At 41.7% G+C, this 25,859-nt stretch overlaps 2 protein-coding genes across 7 annotated transcripts in view; one reads left to right on the top strand and one right to left on the bottom strand.

Moving 5' to 3' along the window:
• Window positions 1-20,950, bottom strand: part of MPV17L (MPV17 mitochondrial inner membrane protein like) — a 48,225-nt gene extending 27,275 nt beyond the window's left edge. For 2 of the 5 annotated variants that reach the window (XM_023529649.1, XM_011358400.2), the window contains exons 1-4: window positions 20,728-20,947; window positions 12,152-12,426; window positions 4,829-5,359; window positions 2,194-2,264 (exon numbers count right to left, since the gene is read on the bottom strand). In XM_023529649.1, coding sequence (XP_023385417.1) covers window positions 2,194-2,264; window positions 4,829-5,138 — 381 coding nt within the window. In that variant the 5' untranslated portion in view covers window positions 5,139-5,359; window positions 12,152-12,426; window positions 20,728-20,947. Of the gene's footprint in view, window positions 1-2,193; window positions 2,265-4,828; window positions 5,360-12,151; window positions 12,427-20,727 lie in introns of all 5 variants that reach the window. The other 3 variants (XM_023529648.1, XM_023529647.1, XM_011358398.2) reach the window with 3 other exon arrangements.
• Window positions 20,951-21,263: 313 nt separating this feature from the next.
• Window positions 21,264-25,859, top strand: part of PDXDC1 (pyridoxal dependent decarboxylase domain containing 1) — a 46,319-nt gene continuing 41,723 nt past the window's right edge. For both annotated transcript variants that reach the window (XM_011358397.2, XM_023529645.1), the window contains exon 1: window positions 21,264-21,433. In XM_011358397.2, the coding sequence (XP_011356699.1) occupies window positions 21,413-21,433 (21 nt within the window). In that variant the 5' untranslated portion in view covers window positions 21,264-21,412. The remainder of the gene's footprint in view (window positions 21,434-25,859) is intronic.

Below are 25,859 nucleotides of genomic sequence, written 5' to 3'. Positions count from 1 at the left end.
CACCCCCTGCCCCTGGGTCCTGTTGCCTCTTCTCTGACATATGGGTATTTTTGAGCACGGCTTCTCAGTGGCACGTGGTTACGGCCGGGCAGGGGATGGCCGACAGCACCAGTGTTGGGGTTGGGGGCGGGGAAGAGCTGGCATGGCCCCAACCTGGTGGGAGATGCAGCCGCTAATCAAATCCTGGTATATCTCAATAAAAATTAGAAACTATATACTAAACTATTCTTTGTGGAATGACTTGCTAATAATATAGTCTGCTATTTCATGCTGTAGAATTAAGTTTAGCTGGCATTTTGGTGCATTACAAAATATTTCAAGGTAGATTTATTTTAACAGGCTTTAACCTGTACATTCTGACAAAAAGGTCATCATTATGGATTTTTTTCCTCACGGATAGAGGTCTTGTAATGTAAATTATACCTCCCACCCCACCCCCCAAAAATCCTGGCAGTTTTGTCCAGAACACCCAAAAAAGGTAGCCTGTATGTCTTCATTGAAGATCATTTCAAAATAGTCCTTAAGAGTATTACACTAGTAATATAAAGGTGGTATTATTTCCTTTTCTTGTTTTTACTAATCTTTATTTCTTAAAGTTTCTACAATAAACTGTTGCAATAAAAGTTATTTAAAGTATATACTCATTTAAGAAATTACCACTTCAGCAAAAACAATCAGGAGAGTGAACTCATGCAAACATGGCTTTCCTTCTCATGGCAATTTTTTTCTTTCAAAACACATCATTACATCATGCACAGGTCCTGGTCTCCTCTACTATTCCCCACTAAAAGGAAAAAGGACTCCTCAGAGAAACGGCTGATTCCAGCCCTGGAGAAGGGCAAACACAAGGTATAAGATGAGCCCGGAACATCTTGTTGTGAAAGAGTGATTTTTAAAATAACGGGGGATGTCACAAGGACGTGGGAGCTAGCTCGAAGGGACCCTCGACTGGCCCAATCTAGGACACTTAAGCGTCAAAAATAATTAACCGCAGGAATGAATGGTAAACCATTGAAAAACATGGGAATCCCTGAGTCCATACTGATAATAAACAGAGAAATAAGTAACTAAATAAATGGGAGAGAAGAGCGGGCTCTTGTTTACAGAACATTGAGAGCCATCCAGTTAATGTGGCACCAGTGCTGGAGCTGGAAACCCATCTTTTGGAACCACTACAAGAGCAAAGGCTGGTTCAGGCAGAATCGTCAGTGAGTACCAAATCCAGGGTGGGGGGAGATATTCTGATGGGGAGCAGGATATTTATTTGCATGGTCTTAAAGAGCCTCCCTACAGACTGCTTATTAGTTTCAAGAGAAAAAAACAGTAACTACATAGTGGAAAAATCAGACACCTTGACCAGGTGGTGAAAATTGATGTCACCCATGAGAGGCAGAAGGATATCCTGCACCCGCCCCTCTGCTGTGATGACCTTGAGGAGGACACATCGCCACTAAAGATCCATGAGAACTAAATGCACTGCCTGATCTTGAACTGGATCCTGTACTGGAAGGTAAAGAAATGCTATAAAGGCCATGAGATGGTCAAATGACAAAAATGAAATATGGGTAGTAGATGAGCAAAAAGGATTATCATCACTGTTATATTTTTCGAAGTTGATAACTATTCTCTGGTTATATGAGAACATCTTCATTCTAAAAAAAAGAGATCGCTAAGTATCTAAGCGTAAAGCGTAATTCTGTGTGTAACTAACTCCAAAATGGTTTAGAAAAACATTAGAAAGATGGAGGGATGACATATAGAGCAAGCAAATAATAAAAGAAATAGAGCAAAATGTTAATAATAGGTGAACTTGGGCAAAGAGTATAAGGGTATTTTTGAAATGTTCCTGTTATTTTTCTGTAAGTTTGAAATTATTTCCATATTAAAGTTTTTAAAAACTATATCAAAGACAAGGATGTAATATTAGATATATTTCTAAGAAATAATATATCTATCTGAGTTGCCATATTGCAAAAATCACTGTGATACTGACTAAAATTCAGAGACATGTATAGACACTCTAAAGCTTCTTTTTATTCATCTATCAAAACAAATTTAAGATCTCTCTGTCAAAATATTGTACCCTTGTGCCAACCACCTGAAGCCCTTATTTGAAAATATTTTTATTAAAATGTTTTTAATGTTAAAAATGTACAAAAAGATCTTGGTTGCATTTGCAAAAGTCTGTCTTACCAAGTATGTATTCCAGAATTTCTTTTTCAGGTCCCCAAATATGTCATCCTTTCTCTGGAGAATACTCATACCTATTTGCAAAAACACACGCCAAAACAATTTTAAAAGATTCAGTAAGAAAAATACTGTATAACAGTTCGTATTCAAGTTTTCTATTTCAACATGTAAACACCACTGTCACTCATTACATCTGTCCCTTCTGACCCAACAGTGAAAATAGAATATAACCTCTATTCTAAAACTAGATAAATTTTAAAGGAATAATAAACATGAAGTGAGACCAGCAGAGTATAAAAGTTAAAGTGGAATGATCATTTCTTTAAAAACTAAGAAAATTCACAAAAACAGCAGTGTTGAGATAGTGAGACTGTTGGTGACTTATCTTCTCCCACTTCCAAACTTTTTGTGATGTGCTTAAAATTTCTTAAATTTAATTACCTTTTTAATAAAGGCTGACGGCCTGGGTATTCTGGCGACTACAAGTTTCCCATCAAAGAAAGAGACTTTCTAACCAGAATTGAAAAGCAGAACACCAATTCAGCCTATTGTTCAACAACCCTGAAAGGATATTCAGGGAGCAAGGACAGAACCCTCCTATTTTAGGAAGGATTTAAGAACGAGTGCTTTAAAAATGCTATCTTAACTCCGATTAGGGAGAAGGGGAAATAAGATCCTTTCAACCAACTGAAGGGGATTTTTAGAACAGGACTCAGAGTAAAATTCAGCCATGATACTGGTATCCTGGTCCACCTACCCAGCACTAATTAAGTGCAAATTTACATGCATTATTCCATTTGACCCTCCTAACCATTGGCTGAGGATGTTAAGAGTTTCGGAGGAGGAAAGAGCTCAGGGAGGTTAGTATCGGTCCAAGACCAACCCAGGTGTGGATTCTGAGCCAGACCTCTTAATTACAACTATTCTAATCCCCTAAGGTGGCCAGGCACAAAGCATCATCTGATACTGGCAATTTCCAAGTAGAACAAAACACCCAACCCACCCCTTCCCGCCTTCCCCCTTCATTCTAACAAGAGAAGGACACTGGGCCAGAAATATGAAAAGCAAAACAAAGGAGCAACTGGGCAGGCCTCTGTTTCATAGGCCTCCTCTATGAAACATCTTTCTGGTTTCAGGCATATCGACAACAGTCATTGAGAACATGGCATGAGTTGTGTTGTCTGGCAGCAAATCACTTAAACCTCTCTGAGCCTCGGTTGTCTCATCTGTAACATGGGAATAATAAGAGTACCTGCCTCACTGAGTTGTTTGAGAATTAAATGGGAATCTGATTCCCAAACTCCCAGCCCCCAGCTCCTAGCCTCTGCCCCACTGTACAAGGCCACTGTAGTAACAGGCCTTGTTGAACCAGTTTGCAAATCTGGCCAGGAAGTCATGCCCAAGGGACCAGACACAGATCTGATAAAGCAGGCAGCCCTGCTCTCTGGTCCTATTTCCCCTTGTCTCACCGACCTATGCACCGACCTATGCGGCTGAGACCGCATCAGAAAGACCTGTCCTTCAAGTGTCCTGTGGGGTTTGTGAGAAAAGAAACGAAATCTGGTCCCCCAAAGTAAGATCAATGGGGGCAGTGTAGGTTTCTTCAAGGTGGTGACTTGACCACCTCAACCCCATTTATACAGTACCGACAGACACTAACAAGAGCCTCTTGGGGTGATCTGTGATCCCCAACACCAAGGCCAGGCCCAGGAATCTTGGATTTTCTTAGGGTATGGGTGCCCCTCCCCAGCCCACTCCCTTTCGAGCTGTTGAAATGCGGATGGAGGCCACGGGGCCTCTTCCATTGGTTTTGATATTTAGGGCCCTGAAGAAGGTTCCCAAAGTCAGGCCCTCAACCCCTAGGGTGGATTGTCTGAGGAGGGGCTCCAGAGACCCTCACAGGTTAGAGTCCTCTACAGCAGGGGTCTGAGGTCCCCTCACATTTGCTGAAAATCTGGTTACTAAAGCAGGTCTAGGACCCTGAGCGTGAATTTTCAGGGAAACCGGACCTCAGGTTCCATCAGCTCTGCTCTCACATCCCCGGTCCCTCACATTTTGTTGGTGTGTTGGAAAGTAATGTCGCTAGTGGAAAAGAGACCCCTTGTCCCCAGGTGTGATTTTCCCAGAAGCAGGATGCCGCAACTAGGTCACAGGGGTCATAGCTTCTATGGCAACGAGCTGGGGTCTCTTAGCATCCCTGTGGACCTTTTATTGGGGGAAATGGATTCCCAGCCTTGCTCCCTCCACCCCAGTTCTGGCTTAATTCCACACCGCACCGACCCCCCCCCCAAATCACTAATTACTAGCCCCAGAGTCCTAACTCCGATTCTGCCCATGCCCCCTCCCCCCCGCCAGATCCCTGACCCACTTGACTTTGGCCCCCTAAGCCCTGGACTCTTCAGCTACTGCCCTTCAACTTTTCTCCCTCAACTCCCTTAATCCCAGGTCCCCAGACTTCTTGGCCCTTGCACCTGCAGCGCGCCCTCTCCAGCCCTGAATCCCGCCCTTCCCCCCATGAATACCAAGCCCGCTCCCCGGCTCCTGCCCGCAGTCCCCCAATCTTGAACCCTGGTCTCCTCACCGTGTCCAGCCCCTGGCCCCCACCTCTGGCCCCCTGGACCCTGCCCGGTCCCCTCACCGGTGTAGAAGGCCGAGACAGCCACGGGCCCGCGGACTGCCTGGTCGCACACCAGCTTGGCCAGGATGGCGCGCGGCGTGCGGCCAGGCAGCGCGCGCTCCAGCAGGTACAGCCACACGTAGTTGAAGTTGGCGTGGAAGGTCACGGCCACGGTGGCCACGCGCCCCGTCTGCCGCCAGTCGGCCGGGCCGCCCCGCAGCCGCTGTTGCAGCGCGTCTCCCGCAGAGAAGAGCGTGGTGTAGAGTACCACGTTTGTGGGCCATGGGTGGCGCTGTGCCGCGCGTACCAGCGCCCGCCACCAGCTGGCCATACCGCGCCGTGGGAGCCCGCCTGCAACCGAACAATGCCCCGCGCTCCCGGCGCCTCCTCCCTACACCTGCACCTGCTTCCTCCAAATGCTCCAGAGCGATTGGGCGCCTCTTGCACACCCAAGCCGCGCCGTCCAATCCTGTAGCCACCAGCCACTGTGTGGGCTGAGCATTTGAAATGTGGCTGGTCTCCAGAATGCATTATCCACTTGCAAGCGATGTCCTACATAGAAAAAGCCGTGGAGACGGAAAGCAGATTAGTGGTTGCCAGAGGCTGGGAGATGGGAAGCGGGGTAGGGGTGGGGGAGGAATGCAGAGTGACTGCTAATTGAGTAGGGATTCTATTTTTTGGCGGGGCGGGGGGGGGGGGGGGGGGTGTGGGGAGGGAGGCAAAGAAAATGTTCTGTAATTAGATAGTGGTGATGGTTGCACCGGAAACCATTAAATACACTTTAAAACGGCGACTTCTATGGGACCTGAATTATATCTTCCAAAAAAGGTTAACGGGAAGGGGAGTTACGGGGGGTGAGCGGGAGCGGAGAATAGATACCAAAACTCAGTTACCAAGATGGCAGTGTATTTTAAATGGGTACATGCAGGGAATTCACACTTTCAACACACGCAGTGCACTGACTGTTAACTTCAGGTACAAATTCAAATTTTTAAATTTTCATGAATGGGAAGTGGGGCTCAATGGGCCTACTGCCTTCTCTTCAGAGCTTATGACTCAATGACTGTTGCCTCAGTATAGGTGCCAAGCTCCTGGGCAGTGTCCCAGAGGCAGGTCACTGGGGATCCAAACAGCAGACTTCTGACCTCATGGAACTCGGTTTCTCCTTGCTTGTTTTCCTTCCCTCACTGTAACTTCCAATTCCATTCTCATTCTGTCTCTCCTATTTGTTTCCCTATTTTACCTAATTTTTTAATTTTTAACTTTTCATTTTGAAGTATTTCCAGACTTAGAAAAGAGTTGCAAAAATAGTAGAGTTCTTAAATACTCTTTACTCAAGTGTCCTTGAGTACTGACATCTTACATAACCATAGTACAATTATCAAAACAAGGAAATAAGCACTGATGTAATACTATTACCTAACCTACATACCTTATTCAAATAATTGCCAATTGTCCCACTAAAGTCTTTTTTCCAAATTTGCATCCAATTCTGGATCACTTTTTATTGCATTGAATTGTCATATATCGCCTTAATCGCCAATCTGGGTCACTCACTAACCAGTTATTTTGTAGAATGTTTCTCCATTTGTCAACCCCATTGTTGTGGGCTGAACTGGCCCCACAAAATTCCTATATTGAAGCCCTAATCCCTGGTACCTCAGAGTGTGACTATTTGGAGATGGGGCCTTTAAAGAGGTGACTGAATTAAAAACTAAGCCTTTAGGATGGACCCTAATCCAACCTGACTGGGGTCCTTTGAACAGAGGAAATTTGGACACAGAGACACCTGGACAGAGCATGTACAGAGAAAAGGTCATGGGAGGACACAGTGAGAAGGTGGCCACCTGCAAGCCAAGGAGAGAGGCTTCGGAAGAAACCAATCTGGGTGACATCTTGATCTTGGATTTCTAGCCTCCAGAACTGTGAGAAAATAAATGTTTTTTAACCCACCTAATCTGCAGTATTTTGTTCTGGCAGCTGTAACCGACTAATACACCCATTCTCTTCAATTCTTGAGAATCCACCAATTTCTGTGTTCTTCGACCCTTTCTATTTCTATCCCCCTCCTCTCCTTGTCCTTGTTTATGGTTCCATGCAAATCTATCAGACTTCTCCCAGTTAGGCAGGCTCCTACCTCGCCGAAACATGTTTCTTTGTTTATTATTTGTGACCCCCTTATTATTTTCCTATTGCTGCTGTAACCGCTTACCACAAATTTAGTGACTTAAAACAACATGAAATTGTTTTCTTAGACTTTCAGAGGTCAGAAATCTAAAATGAGTCTGCAGAGCTGCTAATGGCAAAGTGACCGCTAATTGGGTAGGGATTCTCTCTATAAGCCCTAGAATAGAATCTAATTCCTTGTCTTTTCCAGCTCCTAGAGGCTCCCTAAATCCTGTGATGATCCCTGTCAACTGAAAAATATTGACTAGGTGTTATGTCCCCAAAAGGATTTGTTCAGGAAAGAGAAAAAGTTGCAGCCCAGTGCATGCAAACATGGTGAGCCATCTGCACACACCATAGTGTGCAGAGATAAAGTATATATAGAAGACAAAAGGAAGTTAGGGGGAGGGACAGTTACAATCATAGAGCTTTATTGTAAGTGTAGAGTTCTTCCTGTATAATGACATAGGGTGTGAGAACTCCTCCCACAAGCCCTGGCTCCTCCCATGGACCTGTGTTAGCTTAAAGTCTCAGTCATAATCTTTATGAAAAAAGAACAATGCAAAGCTTTTCAGCATCCGTATGTCTCACCCCTTTCTCCATCTTCAAAGTCAGCAGCATCGCACCTTGTAATCTCTCTCTCTCTGTCATTCCATTGTCGCAAAGTTTTTTCAGACTCTGACCCCACTGTGTTCCTCTTAGAAGGACCCAATTTGGCCTACCTGGATAATCCAGGATAATGTCCACATATCAAGGACCTTACCTTGAGGATCACCTACAAAGTCTCTTTTATCCTCTACAGAACCCCCTTTGCTATGTAAAATAACATAGTCATGGGTTCTAGTCATTAAGATGTGGACACCTTCAGAGGGCCATTACTCAGCCTACTATACCACCTCCTTCTGTGTCTTCTTTCTCTGTAATCCCTTTGATCTCCTCTAACTGGTATTTTAAAGTGACAGCTTCTGCCCATTTTCCAGAGTCTCTCCATGTATACAGGGTCTACACGTTAATAAATTTTCATTCATTTTTCTCTTGCTAATCTGTCTCATGTCAATTTGATTATTAGACCGGCCAGGAGAACCTAGAAATGTAGAAGAAAATATTTTCTCTCCGGCAGCACAGAACTATCTGTTTGTCCAGGCACTCTTTCATTCATTCATCCGATTGATCATTCAGATGAATGATGAATATGTTTTTAGCGTATGTCTCATGCAATGTTTGGGACATGCTTATACTAAAAACCTTTCACTGTTCATCTGAAATTCAAAGTTAACTGGACACCTTGTATTTTTAACATTTATTTTGCTAAACCTGGCAACCCCAAAGGCATGGGACTGACATTCGCGGAGAACCCACTGCATGTCAGTTCTCTCCTAGGCACTCTAACACATATACTCTTCACAGAAACCCAAGGAGGTGAAGGATCGGTAACAACCTGTAGAGACATATTTTCTCCAGAATCTATAGTAATCTTTACCAAGCAGCTGGATCTATTCATTTAATGGGAGTTGAAAGAAAGAGAAACAAATACTTAGGAAGGTTGGATGGATTTATATGTATTGTTGTTGACAAGAGAAAATTGCAAGATGTCCTAAATTAAATTACAGCAGGTGGAGGAAGAGAGAGATGAGAGTAATTAACCATTTAACTGGTTAATTACTGTGGGCCAACTAGAATGCTCACATTCCTGAACATTATGTTGGAGCTTTGAATCAACTTCTGTCGTGACCACCAGAGGCCACCGCATCCTGCTTACACATGAACTTTCAGGACTGTCACCCACAACCAGTCAAAAGTAGTAAATATTTCTCCCTTACGGACTGTGTCCCGATCCTAGAACTGCCCTCCCTTCACCTTCCCCTTGTCTGTAGTAGTGAATTCTTTCAGAACAATTTTCATCTCTCTTCCTCGAACATAATGCACAAAAGAGCCCGCAGCTCCAAGACAACAGACCTGTTGTCTCCTCTGCCCTGCTGCTGGAGGTTCAGGCTGCAGGTCCCAGGACCTGGTCCTTTGCTGGCTAGCACGCGGCTCAATAAACCCTTTCTTTCAGACATGCTTCCAGCCATGGAAGTTTCTATTTAACACTGTATACTGGTCTCTTAAAAGTAATAAAAAGAACAAAAACAAAACAAACAAACAAAAACAATCTATTACTCAAGCAAACGTAAGAACCCATATGGCCTTCAAACAAGAGGAAATGCTCTGAGATAAATGAATTCATTACATGGATGCTTCATCATCTGTGCAAGCTGGGATTTAGAGCCCCACTCCCCAGCAATAATGAGGCAACACATGCGTGTGACATTAATAACCTTAAATGGTAGGGTATAACTAGAGAACTGAATGCTGTGCTAAATCATAAAAGAGGAGTTCTGTTAGAAACTCTCTCTCTGCAGGATATAAGTACTGATGTAGGCACTGAGCTTCAATTTACAGTGAAGGATCACATTAAAAATACATTAAGATAATTACAACGAAGCTTATTGTAACTGTTATTATTTCATCTTATTTAAATGAATTGGGGCTTAAGAACCACCAAGGGGGCCACAGTGTCTAAAACCTTCTAACTTCTCTTGCTAATCCTGAAATTTCAACTGACAAACAAAAGGCCACTATGCTTCAAAGCTCCAAGACCAACAAGTGTGTTTTCCAATGAATGGTGAAGCAGATCAGCTAAGGCCACCACCTCAAAAAAGGTCATTGAAGTTCCTCAAACCTCTCCAATATCACTTTGGAGACATGGGTTGGATTTGTGGGTATGGGCACAGAGCAAGAATTCGAAGCAACTGTCTTCTTTCTTGTCACCTGAAATGAGGCTCGAGGGAGGCTGGCAAAGAAATCTTGTCTAATCCTCTTTCATGATATCCTCACCCACCAATGCCTCTACATGCCAGAGCTCTCCATTCTTAACTTCTCCAGCAGTGATCTATAATGGAAGGGAATGCTTTGATTTGAAGCTGGTGCACACTGGGGAAGCAGAAGGCCTTGGCTTAAACTGTGCATACGTATCAATAAAAATAGCTATGCTTTGTGTAGATATTGACATGATTTTATTATTCTTATTTTTCTCTGGATGGCTGTGGGTGGTTGGGATAGGAGTATGGGGCACCGCCCCTGCTTGCTCCCTATTTGAATGTGCACACAGAGAGAAAACAGAAGGTGCTCTAGCTGGGGAAGATGGTCAGAAGGGCAGGTTAGAAGGAAGAGGGATATAAGCCTGCTTCCCACCAGGACCTTCATTTCTTCTTTGAGCAAAAATGCTATTAATCAGCTCTGATGTGGAAAAACCGCGCCCAAGAAGTCTGGGTCCTCTAGGACCCAGGCAATTCTTAAACCTTTGGCATCAACAACAAACTTAAGGTGCTTGGAATAATATGATCATTTTGAGACCATTTTAATGTTGGCTGGGGCCAAAATAAAGTACTGAGGCTAACATTTTATCTGTTCTTCGCTCTTGTTAGCGGTTTGGAAGAATTCCCTATACTTCCATGTTGCCCCCCAATAGAATATTAAAATGTGGCGACAGATTTCTTAACAGGAATAGGGGATCTTTAGACTCTACCTGCAACATAGTATTTTAAAATTGTGTAATTGGGAAGAAATACGTGAAACAGAAGTTTTCTCTGGTTCAGAAACTCTGTTTTCACCAACTTTAAGTAACTAGTCTGCTCACAATTGCTGTGGGATGATAGAGCGGTCAGATAAATTCATTTCATTCATTTTCCATTGTTAAGCTTTGGGCAAAGAAATACCTTTGTAAATTCTACTAAAATACATAAAGAAGATATAAAATTTTTAAATCTGAAGTTATGAAAAACCCAACATTAGCGGTAGCTTTAAAAATAGTGCACATTCAAATATGCAAATGTGAAGAACACTTCCATGTAAAAAGTGAATTAATCACTGAGGTTTTTTTTCTTTCATTTATGCTTCTTTGAAACAGGCTAAGTTTTAATACAATTGATTCTTATTATTCTGAACAGTCCTGTTCTATATAGTCACTGTGAACACTGAATTAGCAAATATTGAACCATTACTTTTAGGGGAAATTCAGGGTTAAATTCCTGTGAGCTTTTGGTCACAACACTTTCATCAATGGTTCAATGCATAAGCTTATTTGATGTTTCTGGTGAAGTGTTTGCATGGAGTCAGCTCAAAATGGTTCTATCCTACTTGACAAAGTACTGAGCAGTTTTTCAAAGATAGCAAACCAGGGCTGTGCGTCACGACGCTGAAGCACGCACAGGAGAAAACTTTGGCCTCCAGCTGTACCAGGAATCAAAATCCACCCCACCTCCACTCCCAAAGAACCAAAGACCAGGATGTAACTGTACTGTGAACACTGGAACCCCTTCAGAAGCCAAGGGTCCATTGTCCAGGAAGATCCAGAGTTGATTCCCCTTTACCACAAATGGCCAAGTTCCAAAGTCCTGCAATTAAAACTTGTCCAAGTGGCACTTTGGAATGAGTGTCCTCTCAACCCCTTAAAAACCCTTAACCTACTCCAGAGAGCAAGATGGATTTGAGGCACCATTAGGTCTCCCATCTTCTCAGTTGACACCTTCTTGACCAATAAACCGTCCCTTACTCCAAACTCTGCAATTTTGAGTTTTGGCCTTTTGAAGTGTCAAGCACACAGACTTTGGTTTGCTAAAGAAGGATACTTTATTAAATATATACTGTTGATTCATTAACATTTCATTTGTAACTACACACAGACTTCGTCAAGATAGGTTTTTCTGATTCAAACCAGCTTTGCCTAACATAATGGCATTGTGACTCACTTGCATTTTTTGGCCTTATCCTTCCGTCTTTGTATGCCTATGCCCCTTAATCATTAAGCCTTAGGACATAAAGTTCCAGCCAGTGTCAACTCTTTAAAGAATTAAGCCTCAGGGCTATCGGTCATGAGGACAACAAGTTTCAGTTACACTAAAGACAATATCTTGGCTTTAGGTGTTTCAGCCCCAGCCCCATCGAGGCAGAACAGCCTGAACAGCCTGTCGGACCACAGGACCAGACGCAATGATGGCCATGGCTGACTCCAGAATTGGACCCAATGACCAATGCCCCAGCCCTGTCCAATCAGCAGCACCCATGACTCCAAATCCCTTAGTTTCCAAGGCTAATGATTTTTCTTTGTATGATCGATCCCGTTGAGCAGTATCTCACCTGTGTCTCCAGGACTTGCAGCTCTCTAAAATAAACGTTTACTTCCTTTGCTGCAAAACCTGTAACGTAGCTCATGCCGCTGAAGCATGCACAGAGGAGAGGCACGTGGGCAGATGGACTCCTTTGCTCTGGTACCACATTCTCAGCCAACATTGTAACTTATGCCCAAAGCTTATCCAACACAGGTATTTTCTACATAAGGCACATCACAATCTTCTTGCATGTAGGCAGCACTATAGGACAATGCTTGAGGGCCATTTTGAACGGTGATATCACTAAAAAAAAAAGGCACAAAAATGTGGAAAAGGGGGGGCAGCACATAGACTGTGAAAAAGATACTTACTTGTTTACAGTATGAAAGCTGAAACAAGAGGACAGTGTTGCCTTGTCCCACTGCAGATGGGAACGTGCAAGGTGGATGTGTTAAAAAAACAAAATTCAACTGAGGAAATTCGAAGATCTAATTGGGTTTAGTAAGTGATCATGAATAGGGCAGCATCCCATCCAGCAACTATAAGGGCCCTACCAGGGTCTGCACCAAATGGAAGGTTTTATAGGAAGAAAGGTGGGGTGTGGAAGCTATTAAAAGAAAAGAATTATTTTCAGACCAGGAAATCTTGTTTTGGGGGGAAGGGAATGGTGAGGGTTTCTATTATGCAAATTGCCCCTTCTTCTATGGTGGGGGAGCGGGGGTGAATGGAAAGGGCCCAGATTACTTTACTGGTGCTTGACCATAAAATTCCAGACTGGTTGATTAAAATATGTTTCTGGGGGAGGTGGAAACAGCAATTAGGTCAGGTATTCATCTAGGTTTTGTTATCATGGTATCTCGAGTGCCACAGAATTACTTGATGAGTGGAAAACCCACACATCTGGTGTCAGAGTGAAACTGTGGTAGTAAAAGAGACACATAGGAAATGTGAGTTTTTCTTTACATCCTGGGGAAGCTTCAGGAGCTGGGCACTTGAGAAACCCACCAGCAAGAAGCTGGAAGCAAAATCCTTTCTGAAATCTCTCTCGCGCCCTCTACTGACGAAACATTGTCACCTGGCATAGGAAAAATATTTTAAAGGCTCAGATCCATTTTCACAGAGCAGGCAAAAAGAATGGTTTTGGAGCCAGGAGAGGATAAATAACTAGCACATGTTCATTTATTTTTTTTTGACATTTTGTTATTTTATTACCAGAATATACCTGTCAAATAAAAAAAGGTGGACTTAGAATATTCCATTTTTAAGGTATAATGAAGTGTGGATTATTTTATTATCAAATTAGATGGCAAAGCATTATGTTTATTATGCAATGAACCTGTATCTGTACTATAAGAATACTTGTCAACATTACCAGACCAAGAAGTCCGACGATAATCTAATGGGTTTTCCTTTATAGGTTACCGTCTTCTTTTCCCTGGCTGCCCTGAGAATTCTTTGTCATTGATTTTTGATAATTTTAATACAATGTATCTTGGAGAAGGCCTTTTTGGGTTGAGATAATTGGGTGTTCTGCTGACTTCTTGAATTCCAAGCTCCAGCTCATTCCTTAGATTTGGGAAATTCTCCTTTTCCTTGCCTTTGAGAATGCCCATTATTCTTATGTGTCTTCTCCTGGTGGAATCAGCTAGTTCTTGTATTTCTCTTTCATAATTTTTCATTCTTCGGTTTCTTCTTCCTCCTGATTTATTTCTAGATTTCTGCCTTCGATATCATTGATCCTTTCCTCCTTTTGGTCGACTCCATTTCCCAAGCTTGCTATTTCATTTTTCAACTCTTGCAGTGTGTTTTTTTTATCTCCAGAAGTTCTATTTGATTCTTTTTGAGGGTTTCAATCTCTTTGCTCTGCTCATTTAGTCGTTTTTTCAGTTCCTGAAAATGTTGCTATGATTTGTTTTGGAACTCACCGAGTACCATCCTGAATTCTGTCATTTAAGTCGCATATTTCTATGTCTGTAAGCTTATTTCCTGGAGATTTTCCTCTTTCTTTCTGAGCTGCCTTGTCACCTTGGTTGCTCATGGTGTTTAATGGCCTATTTCTCCACCTGGGCATTAATGGAAGTGTTTTCTGCTTTTTTTCCAGAAGGAAGATTTATTATATAAAGTTCTCTCTTTAGCCTGTTGCAAAGAAGGCGTTTTTCTTTTGGTTTCCAGTAGGTGGCGTCTAAGCCTCTTGGATCCCTGCTGTGGTAGTTCTTAAACGCAGATTCCATGCTCGGAAGTGCTGGTGTGCAGTTTGGGTGTATTTTGTTGACTGTTAGATGTTCAGCTTATTGTTGTTTCAAGGGGAGAGATCTGGGGACACCTCTCACTCTGCCATGTTTCTGACATCACTCTAAATGTTCTTTTAAAAAAATGATTCTACAACAAGTATGAAAAATTAAAAAAGTAGAATTAAAAAGATTAACATTTCTACAGTTAGCCAGTTAGCATTTTTGGTTAATTTTTAATACTCTCTTCCATGTCTTCATATACTTTTTCCTAAAAAAAAAATTAGCCTTATATTACACATATTTTATTACCTACATTTTTGAGTTAACAACATATCTTTTTCCATGTCAATAAGTAGGCATCTACATTACTATTTTTAAAGGTATGTCTTATCCAATTTTACCATAATTTAACCAATTTATTTTATAGTTGGATATATAGATTTAAAATTTTTTCACCATTATAAACAATGCTGTTATTGACATTCTTATAGTTCAATCTTTAACTTAATTACTTCTTAAATTTCTGGAAGCAGAATTTTGGGGATGAAAGACTTGTATATATTAAGTTTTTACTGTTACTGAATGCTAAATTGTATCAATTGAAACCTATAAAAGGTTTCATAATTATTTGAAATTCTGCCAGTAATGCATGAGTATTTATTTTCTTCTACTCTAATTAACAGTGGGTGTTATTATTAAAAGCAAAAACACTTTGTTAATTTGATAGGCAAAAATGCTATCTCACTTGGTTTTTACATTTTCGATCCTTACTAATGTTGACTTTTTTTCATGTTTATGATCATTCGCACATTTTTCTTTTTTATGTTGTCTTTTAACGTCTTCATTCATTTTCCTTTTGGGGCACGCAGTTTTAGAGAAGGCTGGATTGTTTCATAAAATAAATCAATCTGAAACAAATACCCTCTAAAATTCTTCTTAGGATAAGAAAGAGTCTTACACATAAATCATAGTTTAAAATGTTAATAAAATTTGTTTTCGTATGACCTTAACGGTCTTAACATATCTGTTTCAGATTTTCCAAGACTGCTTGACTCAGCTCACATGGTAATTAGATGATGGTACAATCTGTGAATGACCAGAACTGCTCTAACATCAAGGAAAGGTCTTCTGGGTAAGAGAAAAGTCAACAGGAGGGCTTCCCTCAGGTCTTGCTTAATAATAAATCAATGATAGTAGTTGTTGGTTTTAATTTTCTTCTAGTTTCAGCTAAGTATCACTGAACAAAAATTTTCACTGTTTTAGAACAGAGATTTCAAATTTACAGTCTGAGGGATAGATTCGTTCGTAATTTACTGTCTATTCTTTCACCTTGCTCTATTTTCCATATAGTGCTTACTACTACTTAATATTGTATTCTGTAGCTATTGGTTATGACTCCATTCCAATTGTGTGTAAGATCTGCAAACACTGAGGCTTAATTTCTTTTTAAAAGACTTATTGTTCAATTACAGTTGATATACAATATTATATTAGTTTCGGGTGCATAACATAGTGATTATTTATACAATTTGTAAAGCGATCAGCCAGATAAATCCAGCACCCAACTGACATACATAGTTACTACACTCCTATTGACTATATTCCCTATGCTGTACTTTACATCCCTGTGGTTGTTTTTATAGCTGGCAATATGTATGTCTTAATTTCTTCCCTTTTATCACCTATCCTCCCAATATCCCTCCCATCTAAGGACCATCAATTTGTCAGAGACTTAACCTCTTAATCATTGTATCCCCAATTCCTAGAATACTGCCTGACATATAACGGACTCCAAAAATATGTGTTGAACCAATATGTTCAATAATTATTCATTGAATTCTCCACTGCATCCTAGACACTGCGTAGCTAGACCTAGGAGGGTGGAGGAGGGTAAAATTGTTTACTACTTTGTAAAAGAAAAAAAAAAAATCCTTATATCTGTTTCTTAATTTAGAAAGACTATTTAATCTTTACTATAAAAAAGAAATTATTTGCAGTTTTCACCAGTTCTCCTATCCTCGCCAACTCTTTGATGTTTGTTAATTTTATTTCTTCTAGAGATTTCCTTTACATCTTTAAAAATAGTACACTTAAAAAAACTTTGAGTCTGGAGTTAGCCTTTTAGAGAGTACTTGCTTACTCTCTGGAATGACCTTGCCTCTTCCCTCTCATTTTTTTGTAATTTATTATTTTTACATTGCCATGGCGAATAATAACTATATCTTCCATATGTGTCACTTGGTTGGTTCTAAGTACTAAAGACTAAAAACCAACATCTGGAGAGAAAAAAAATGGCATAGATGATAGAGGCTCTGGTCATCCCTCTGGCAGCTAAGATTGTGACAGAAACAAGGAGCAAAGAACAAGGAAAATCGCCTGGGATCTAGATGAACAAGCCATACAACTAGAGAGACATATAAGAACTCACCCTGCAATGGCAGAAGGTAGGACGAGGCGAGGACACGGGGCTGCCCCATCCCAAGCAGCTGTGTGAGACACAGGCTGTGGCAGCAGCAGACGCCTCTTAAAGACGCCTCTTAAATCCATGACCAAGTGGATTTTCTAGGTGGCGGACTTGCTCACTCTGAGCACAAGTACCCACTCAGCTGCGCACGGGGGGCACCAGGGACTTACAGGGAGACATTGTCGGAGTGAGGGCCCAGGCAAGACTCGCTGGGTACAGAAGTGCCGGCAGTACTCACTGTTCCCTGTGGAGCGCTTCCCACTCCCAGTGTGTGGACACAGAGCAGCCATAGCCATGACATCATCAAACTGGATAACAGAAGTCGCTCCGCCCAGAGGAGTCCCTGAAACTCCACCTCCCCAAACTCGTGGCCCCACCCAAGCCACATCCAGGTGTGTCCCCGCTTAGTCAGGTGCCCCTTGCTGAGCAGCGCCTATACTCACACTAGTCGCGGCTGGCCTTGTTTTCTGGTGTGGCCTTTTGAGGCAACTCTAGGAGTGGTATCTGTGGATTGCTTGCTGAATCTTAACAGGTGGCTCCTGAAGGGGTAGAGGCTTGGGCTAAATTTGGCCTGCAGCTAAACCCCTCTCAGGACTGTGCCTCTGGACACCTACTTTACAAATCCACACTAATAAGACCGGGAGACTTAGAGCTTTGCTTAGTACATAGAAACAGACACGGAAAGGCAGCCAAAATGGTAAGACAAACAAGCGGAAAACCATAAAAGAAAACAGAACAGAGATCCAGAAATAATGGAGTCAAGTAATCTAACAGATGCAGAGTTCAAAACAGTGATTAGAAAGATGCTCAATTAACTTATGGGAAGTGTAGATGAATTCAGTGAAAACTTCAACAAAGAGATAAAAAACATAAAAATGGAAATTGAAATGATAAAAGGGAACCAGTCAGAAATGAAGAACACATTGAGATGAGAAGTATATTAAATGGAATAAACAAAGTGAATAAAGAAGAGGATCAAATGTCCTATTAGAGGATGGGAAAGGCAGGGACACTAAATCAGAATAGCGAGAAAAAAAAAAGCCAAGACTATAATAATAATTTAAGGAGCCTATGGTACACTATTAAAGGTAAAAATATATGTGTCATAGGGGTACCTGAAGGAAAACAAGATGTTGAAGAGCTATTTGAAGAAATAATAATGGGAAACTTCCCTAACTGGGTGAAGGAAGTGGACATAAAACCCCAGGAAGCTCAAGAGAGTCCCAAAAACCAGAAACCCAAAGAGGCCCACGCCTAGAGACATAATTAAAATGCCAAAGGTTAAATACAAAGAGAATCTTAAAAGCAGTAAAAGAAAAGCAGTTACTTACCTACAAGGGAGCACCTTTTCTCTTACTGCTTTTAAGACTGGTAGCTGATTTCTCAAAAGAAACTATGCAGGACAGAAGGACTTGGCACAAAATATTCAACGTGATGAAAACCCAGGATCTACCAAGAATACTTTATCTACCAAAGCTATCATTTAGAGTTGAAGGACAGATAAAGAGCTTCCCAGACAAAAATAAGCTAAAGGAATTAATCAACACCAAGCCAGTATTACAGGAAATGTTGGAGGGACTTCTTTAAGAAGAAAAAAAAATGTGTATGAAAAACAGGAATAAAGAACGATACATTCCTATCAACAAATACCTCAACTAGAAAATAGAATTAAGTGCTCCAACCTCAAATAGAAAAGAATTAAGTGCTCCAATGAAAAGATAGAGTGGCTGAATAGATAAGAAAACAAGACCCCTACATATATTACCTACAAAAGACTCACTTCAGATTAAAAAACACACAGACTAAAAGGAAGGGGATGGAAAAAGATATCGCCTTGATGGACCTAGAGGGTATTGTGCTGAATGAAATGTGTCATATAGAGAAAGACAAATATCGCATGATTTCATATACATGTGGAATTTAAAGAACAAAATCAACAACAACAACAAAAGCGGAAATAAACTCATAGATACAGAGCATATTTAGAGGGACACTAGATGGGAGAGGGTTTGGGGGACAAAATAAAGGTAAAGGGATTAAAAAGTACAAAGGGATAGTTGCAGACATGGAGATGTAGAGTGTAGCATGGGGAAGATGGTTAATAATGTAATAAATATGTAAGGGGAAAGAAGGGTACTAGATTTAGTTGGGTGATCACTTTGCGAGTTATGTAGGTCTCCTATCACTATGCTATAAAACTAAAACTGGTAAATTTTTGTATGCCAACTATAATTGGAAAAAAACTCATTGACTTGTACAATGTAAATACAAGCAACTAATTGTCTATATTTCAATAAAGATGGGGAAAAAAACCACTCTAAAAAAAACCAATATCTGCAATATGATTAAATAAATATTATTAGGGACACAACAAAAATCATGTAAATGGACCCAAAGGGGAAAAAAAACTCACAAACTTCCTTTATTTGATTTGCTTTTTGCTCAGTAATCAAGAAAGGCCTTTATCAGCAGATATAAGCTGAATATCCCCACAATGAGAGGCTTCATGCTCTGGCTTCCTATAGTATTTTTCTCATCTCTGTACTAGCCCATGGAATGCTGCATTATAATTTATCAGCTCACATATCTATCCACGAGTCAAATGGTTTTAATTTTATTTGCCTGACGGAGAGGGGAGAGGAATGGGAGAGGGGAAGAGAGAGAGAGAGAGTAAAATGAGTGTAAAATGAAAGCTGTGGACACTCTCAACGGCTCACACAGAAAATTTTGAGTATAGTTTCAGGAGTTTTACAGATCTCTCCCTGAGCCCCAAAGTAAAAACATCTGCCATAAACAATGTTTTCTTAAGAGCAGGATCTTGTCTTAGTTTCTTATTTCTAGAGCTTAACAGCTCAAGATGGTAGTCAAATATTTGGGTAAATGTTAAATGAACTAATTATTCCACTTTTTTGTTGGGTTTTAAAGTCTATTTTTAAAATAGAAAAGTTAAATTTAACTTCTCTAGTATTTATTTTGTAGATTCTACTTTGTAATGTAATCTACAGTTACTTGGAGGTGGCTTTAAAAATTACAAGTTTTTAATGATACCCAGGCTGAGGTGTCCAAGGGTGAAAAGTATTTATGTCTGCAACTTCCAAGTGTATCGAAACAGAAGATGCATTGCTGGATTGACAGATATTATGTGATAAAGAAAAATATATATAGGGAAATGTTCACAGTAGAACCTAGACAGTGGGTACACGGGTGTCAACTGCACAATTCTCTTAACTTTTCTAAATGTTTGAAAATTTTCATAATAACAATTGGAAAAGTGACTTGTTTTGCTCAGTCAGAGGTACATTCTATTTTTAGATCTTGGAAGACAAACCTATCATTCCTTCTGTTTCTGGAGCTCTTTGGAGAACCTGAATAGTTCTCAGGTACACTCCGAACCAGCACACAAGGGTTCTTAGGATGGAAAATTTTATTGAAATAACCGGACAATTTACCAAATACAAGTTAGATAGCTCAAAATATGTAATTACTACATTTGAAAATGTGACCCAGTCAGTCACGCAGGTTTTGAAACAGATAATCACAAAACAGGAGAGAGAAGGAATGGTTTTTGTGGTTTAATGCCAGCAGTCTTCTACTGGTGAATTGCTTAACTAAATTCAACGGTGGTAGACTACTCTATTTCGGTTTTCCTCTTTTAGAGGACTATAATAAGCAAATTTATGCTCTCCACGTCCCCTCCCCCATTCCTTAGAACCCCGTGATTACATAGCAGAGATGGGAACGGTTATGGAGGCAGTCTGTGTAGTGTGCAGACGCTGCAGTCAGGGTACTCGGGTCTGAATCCTACCTAGATTAGCACTGTGAAATGGAGATAATAATAACCTCTACATCATACGACTGTTGCACTATGAAAAGGAAGAGCAGCAGGTGATCTATCACCATTATCATTACCTGACAAGTCATAACTGCGGCTTGACACAAAGGAGAAGGCCAGTTGTCTCAAAGTCCTTTCCGTCTAGAATTCTGCGGCAAGGGCTGAGACAAATACTTCAACTCTGACCAGCACCTTTTCAGAGCCCACTAGGGAGCTCAATTCTGGAAACCCTCAGATCCCAGAACACCTAGGACGCTGTCTAGGCTGCGCATGCGCAGGGGTGCTCTCGCGCCCCGCCCTTCTGTCGTGACGGACTGTTCCATTCTTGAGGGGTGGGTCTAGGGAGCATTTGGAAACCTAGGCCTGGAAGTACAGGTGCGTTACTAGTAATTCCAGGCTTTTGCTGCATGAATAATAGTTTGTGATTATTATATTTTCACCCTGACGCCTGCGACAGGTTTCCGAAAAGAGTTTGGGACGGTTCCACCGTCCATCCTCCCCCTCTCGCTTGGGAACATTAGGGCTGGCCGGCGTGACGTCCAGGTACGGAACCCCAGAGGTGCCCGCCCACGTCAGGGGACCCGCCCCGCTGCGCCCCGCCTCCCGGGAGCCCGCATACTCTCCGCCCAGCGGCGCTGCCTGGCTGCTCCGCCCCGCCAGCGGCGGGCGCGGGGACGTCAGCGCTGCCAGCGTGGAAACGGCGGCGGGGAACGGGAGGCGGAAGTAGCATCCCGGACCGCCGGGCCTCCATCGGGCTCCGCCATGGACGTGTCCCTGGAGAAGGTTCGTACCGGGGTTGTGGGCGGCGCTGCAGCCTGGGGCCCCCACCTCCGGAGCGACTGTTTCCCTGTTGCGTGCTGTCATTGTGGCGGGGGACGGGGCCGGGGGGCTAACGGGTCCCGCCGGAGGAGGCCGTCTGGCCTGGCGCTCGCGGCTGGGGCCTGGTGATGTCATGGGGACGTGAGCCTTTTAAGGTCCCCATGGACTGAGAGAGGCTGGGCCGCGTTCTGCCTCGGGCTGCGAGCCGGGGCCGCGGGGCCGACCTTGGGGCCTCCCTGAGCCCCTTCGGATGACAGAGCTAACAACTTACGGCCCCAGAAGCACCAGGAAAGAAGCCCCAGTTGTTAAGCCAGCTGCAAAGCTGTAGGTTTTCTGGGCGTTCCAGGTTAGGAAGGAAAAATATTAAAGCGGTGGTTTTTCTAACTTCAGTTTGCCTAGGAATCACCTGGGGCCCTTCAGGTAAAATCTAGATTTTTCAGCCCTCGGGTCCGAACCATTTGGGGGCGGGTTCTGCGTGTTTAACAAGCTCTCCACGTGATTCTGATGCTGTCGTTTGTGGACACCGGCTGAGACGCCTGAGGTCAAGAAAGAGTGGATGGACTGTAGATTGTGAATTTCGTTTTGGGGATTGCAGCGCTTTGCTCTGGTTTCCCCTTAGGGGAACTGCAGCGTGATGTACCTGGCTGCTGTGGCGTGTGAAATGGGATTCTAATCGTCCTGAATTTAGGGCTGGTAAACGAGAACCAGTGCTTTGATCTCTTCACGGATACCTACCTTCAGAACCCGACGTTCTCCCTCCCTTCAAAGTCTTTCTCTCTGTTCAAGCTTGGGAGCCTGCTTTTCCAGACTCAATTTTTCATACATGTAGAATTCAGGAGCAATGCTAGTGTTTTAGGACTGCTTTATGTCAATTTTGAACTGGCAGAAATAACATACTTTGTTATTTGCTGGTGCAGCAGCTAGCTGCTGTAGATTTGTTCCCTTGTCACTGGAGTCATTATACAAGTTCAGTCAGATGTCTTCATAAGTATACAGTGGTGTAGCCCATGCCTCGGCTGTTTCTCATAAATTGGGGAGAATGCAATCAAGAAAAGAAAAAATAATGTTTTTCTTCCACCGTCTCTCTGGTGAATGTTACGTGTCTTACCTGCTAGGAATAAAGTCTTTCCAGACTTCTGATTTGCACAGTGTCTACACTTGGGGACTTGGAGTTTCAGTCTAGAGCAGTGATTCTCAACCACGGGACAGTTTTGTTCCCCAGGGGACATTTGGCAATGTCTGGAGATATTTTTGATTGCCCAAACTACAGGTTAGGGAGAGGCTGTTGGCACCTCGTGTGTGGAGGCCAGGACTGCTGCTGAACATCCTGCATTGCACAGGACAGGCCCCCATTCCAAAGAATTATCTGCTCAGAAAGCCAGTGGTGCTGAGGCTGAGAGCGCCCTGGTCTAGATCTTGTATGCCACACCAATAGTTGAATACAAAATGATGCTAAAAATGTCCCTTCACTGTTTCCCTTCCAGTGTCATAAGAAGATAGGATGGGCTTTTGTCATTTCAATTAGAAACCTGAAGAACTGGGATGATCTTTTCTACAAGAATAGTTCTTTATAGGCAAATCTGCAAAACAGAGTGGGTCGAAATCCAGCTTTAAATATTACTTTTCTGACATTTGATTAGTAGATTACAGTGGTTGCCCCCTAAATGTTAATGATGATAAAAGATCTTAAACTCTCCAGATGAAGATCTGAAGAGGTACTGAAACTCCAAAGTGCTTAAGGCTGAAGCATTCACAAAAATTACAGTGATCTTTTAGGAATTCAAAATGTGTGGGCTGAAGTTTCTGCGTTAGGCCAGTGTGGGAATTCTGAATAAGTTTTTCAGAACTGGGACTGTCTTTTTTCATTTCCTGAAGCAACTGAGCGCCTTACATGTAATGAACAACTTCTCAGTGCTAAGTGGCCAGAGAAGAAAAAAGGTTGCTGTAATATGAATATCGAAGATTTTATGTTCTGAAAAGTAGTTTAAGTTAAACATTGAATTGTGCCTATTACTCATGTTACTTTGAGGAATTTACTATCCTGAGCTAAATTCTACATTGCTAATATAAATTTGAGAACTATTTGAGCAATTTAGAATGCTTCCATTTAAATGAATCCTTGCATAATTTATACTAGCTGCAGAAACCACAATGTTATTTGATATCCATCGTCTAAAATTTCAAGTAATCTCTCACTCTAAAATATGTAGTATGCTGTCATCATTTAGTAGGATCACTCAGTACATTTCCTTTGGTCCAAGTATAATTCCGTGTTCTTGCTTTTTTTTTTAGGTAATATGTAGATGTGCAGACCTGCGATGATAGCCATTTTCTTGTCTTTTGATTTTCACCATAGCATCTATTTTCTTCTTGTATCTGAAATTAGTGATGTCTTAAGAAACCAGATAGGTTAACTGAAGACCCCAGGAATTCAAACTAGAAGAGTAGGCCTCAGCCCCCTAATACTGTATGTCCAACTTAAAAGGAACGAGATCCCATAGCAGAGTCTCACAGTGCTTACTTGTATTAATATTTGAGTTAAAAAATGCCACAGGAAGTAATTACTCTGATGCTGAAGTTCTTAATAAGTTATTCAACACACCGACATTCAGTTCTTAGTGAAAACCTGCTAATTTAAACTTGTAGGACAGCCCAGACATTGTCCTGTGGCTTGGAAAATCTCATTCTTCCTGGATAGTATGTTTAGACAAGGTGCGTTGCAATTCATTTTACATTTACTTAATTCCAACCTTGAGTAAACTTAGAGCACGGTGTTTCAAACTAGCACTGCTGACATTTGGGGCTGGATCATTCTCTGTTGTGGGGCTGTCCTGTGCATTGTAGAATGTCTAGCAGCACGGCTGGCCTCTACCCATTAGATGCCATTAGCACCCTCTCCCCACTGTGTGGCAATCAAAAAAAACAGCCCCCAGGTGAATCAGTTGTTCCCTGGGGGTGGGAAATTGCTTCTGGTTGAGAACCACTTAGAGAACCGTGAGCTGCACTGTCCAATATGGTAACCACTAGCCATATTTGGCTATTTAAATTTAGATAATTAAAATTAAATTAAAAATTCAGTTTCTCAGTCACACTAGCCACATTTCAAGTGCTCAGCAGTCACAGTGCGGCTCCTGGACAGCACAGATAAGGGACTTTCCATCACCACAGAAAGTTCTGTGGATAATGCTAGAGAGTGGGGCCAGTTTATCTGCTGTGTATCTAATTCTTGTCTCTAAAAGAGGCGACTTTTACCCTGTTTCTGACCTAAATAATTACAGTCCAATCCATTTTTATTTCCCGTACTCATCCTGAGCTAAATCCCCCCTCTCCCCGCCAACACACACACTTTTGGACCTGATTTTGAAAAATTCTTATCACCTTACTGTTTATAAGTTTATAAGGGGCAGTAGGAGCATGAATGGAACATTCCTGATCCTTGCTGATAAGGACTACCAGAATTTCTGTTCCTACCTTTTACTTTAAATGTTCACAAAAAGAACCCTTAATAGCTAAACTTGAAATGACTCGTTTCTGTGGTGTGCCTTCGTAGATTCTACTCTTACATAGAGTAGAGGGACTTACATGAGGAGATATTAGCCTGTAATTTCAGTGTTCCTTTAAAGCTGACCCTATGTCATCCTGATGTGAGAGTTTTGCATACAGGTGCATGGTGGCTAAGGTGGTAAATGATTATCAAATACTGGGTGTCAGGGAAAATGGAGTAGGTACAAAGTTCTTGATTCTAAAAATTTATGGCCTTGGTGATTCTTGATTTATTTAAGATGGCAGAGGTAGTCAGTAACAGAGCTACTGATGGTCCTCAGTCCCATGTGTTCCCCAATACGTAGGTTTATGAGTTGCTCGAGCTTATTGTCATCAGTTTTCGCTAAAGCAGAAGCATTGTTTGATTTATAATTTTTATAGAAGCCAACTTTGGTCAAAGCCCAATGTTGAATGCTGAGAGAGACACAAGGTGAAGAAACATCATCTCTGCAGCAGGTTAGGTTCTGGTAAGGAGCTGACTGTGTTTAGGCAAATCCTTGCATAGCAAGGAGGGGTAAGAAGTATCACAGGAAATAGGAAACAAATGAAGACAGTGCATGGAGTGAGTGACCAGGAAAAAGTTTGTGGAAGAGATTTTTTTAGATAGAAATAAGTTCAGAGTCATGACGTTTCTAATGTAAATATAATATAGATTTTTACTTTATAATATTATTGTGTCTTATGTTGTTGCTGGTAGAATATATATTAAGGGAAAGGAAAGCCATTTCATCTTTAGAAGTTAAATCAGATATTTTAAAAAGACACCTCCAGTCACTTTGAAAATGTCCAAAAACTCCTTTCAGAAATCTAATTTATCAAAACTAAAAATAAAAATCTTTTTTTGGGG

The sequence above is a fragment of the Pteropus vampyrus genome, unplaced genomic scaffold (genome assembly GCF_000151845.1).
Source record: "Pteropus vampyrus isolate Shadow unplaced genomic scaffold, Pvam_2.0 Scaffold40, whole genome shotgun sequence".
Lineage (NCBI taxonomy): Eukaryota > Metazoa > Chordata > Mammalia > Chiroptera > Pteropodidae > Pteropus > Pteropus vampyrus.
This window is presented reverse-complemented; position numbering and strand designations above follow the sequence as displayed.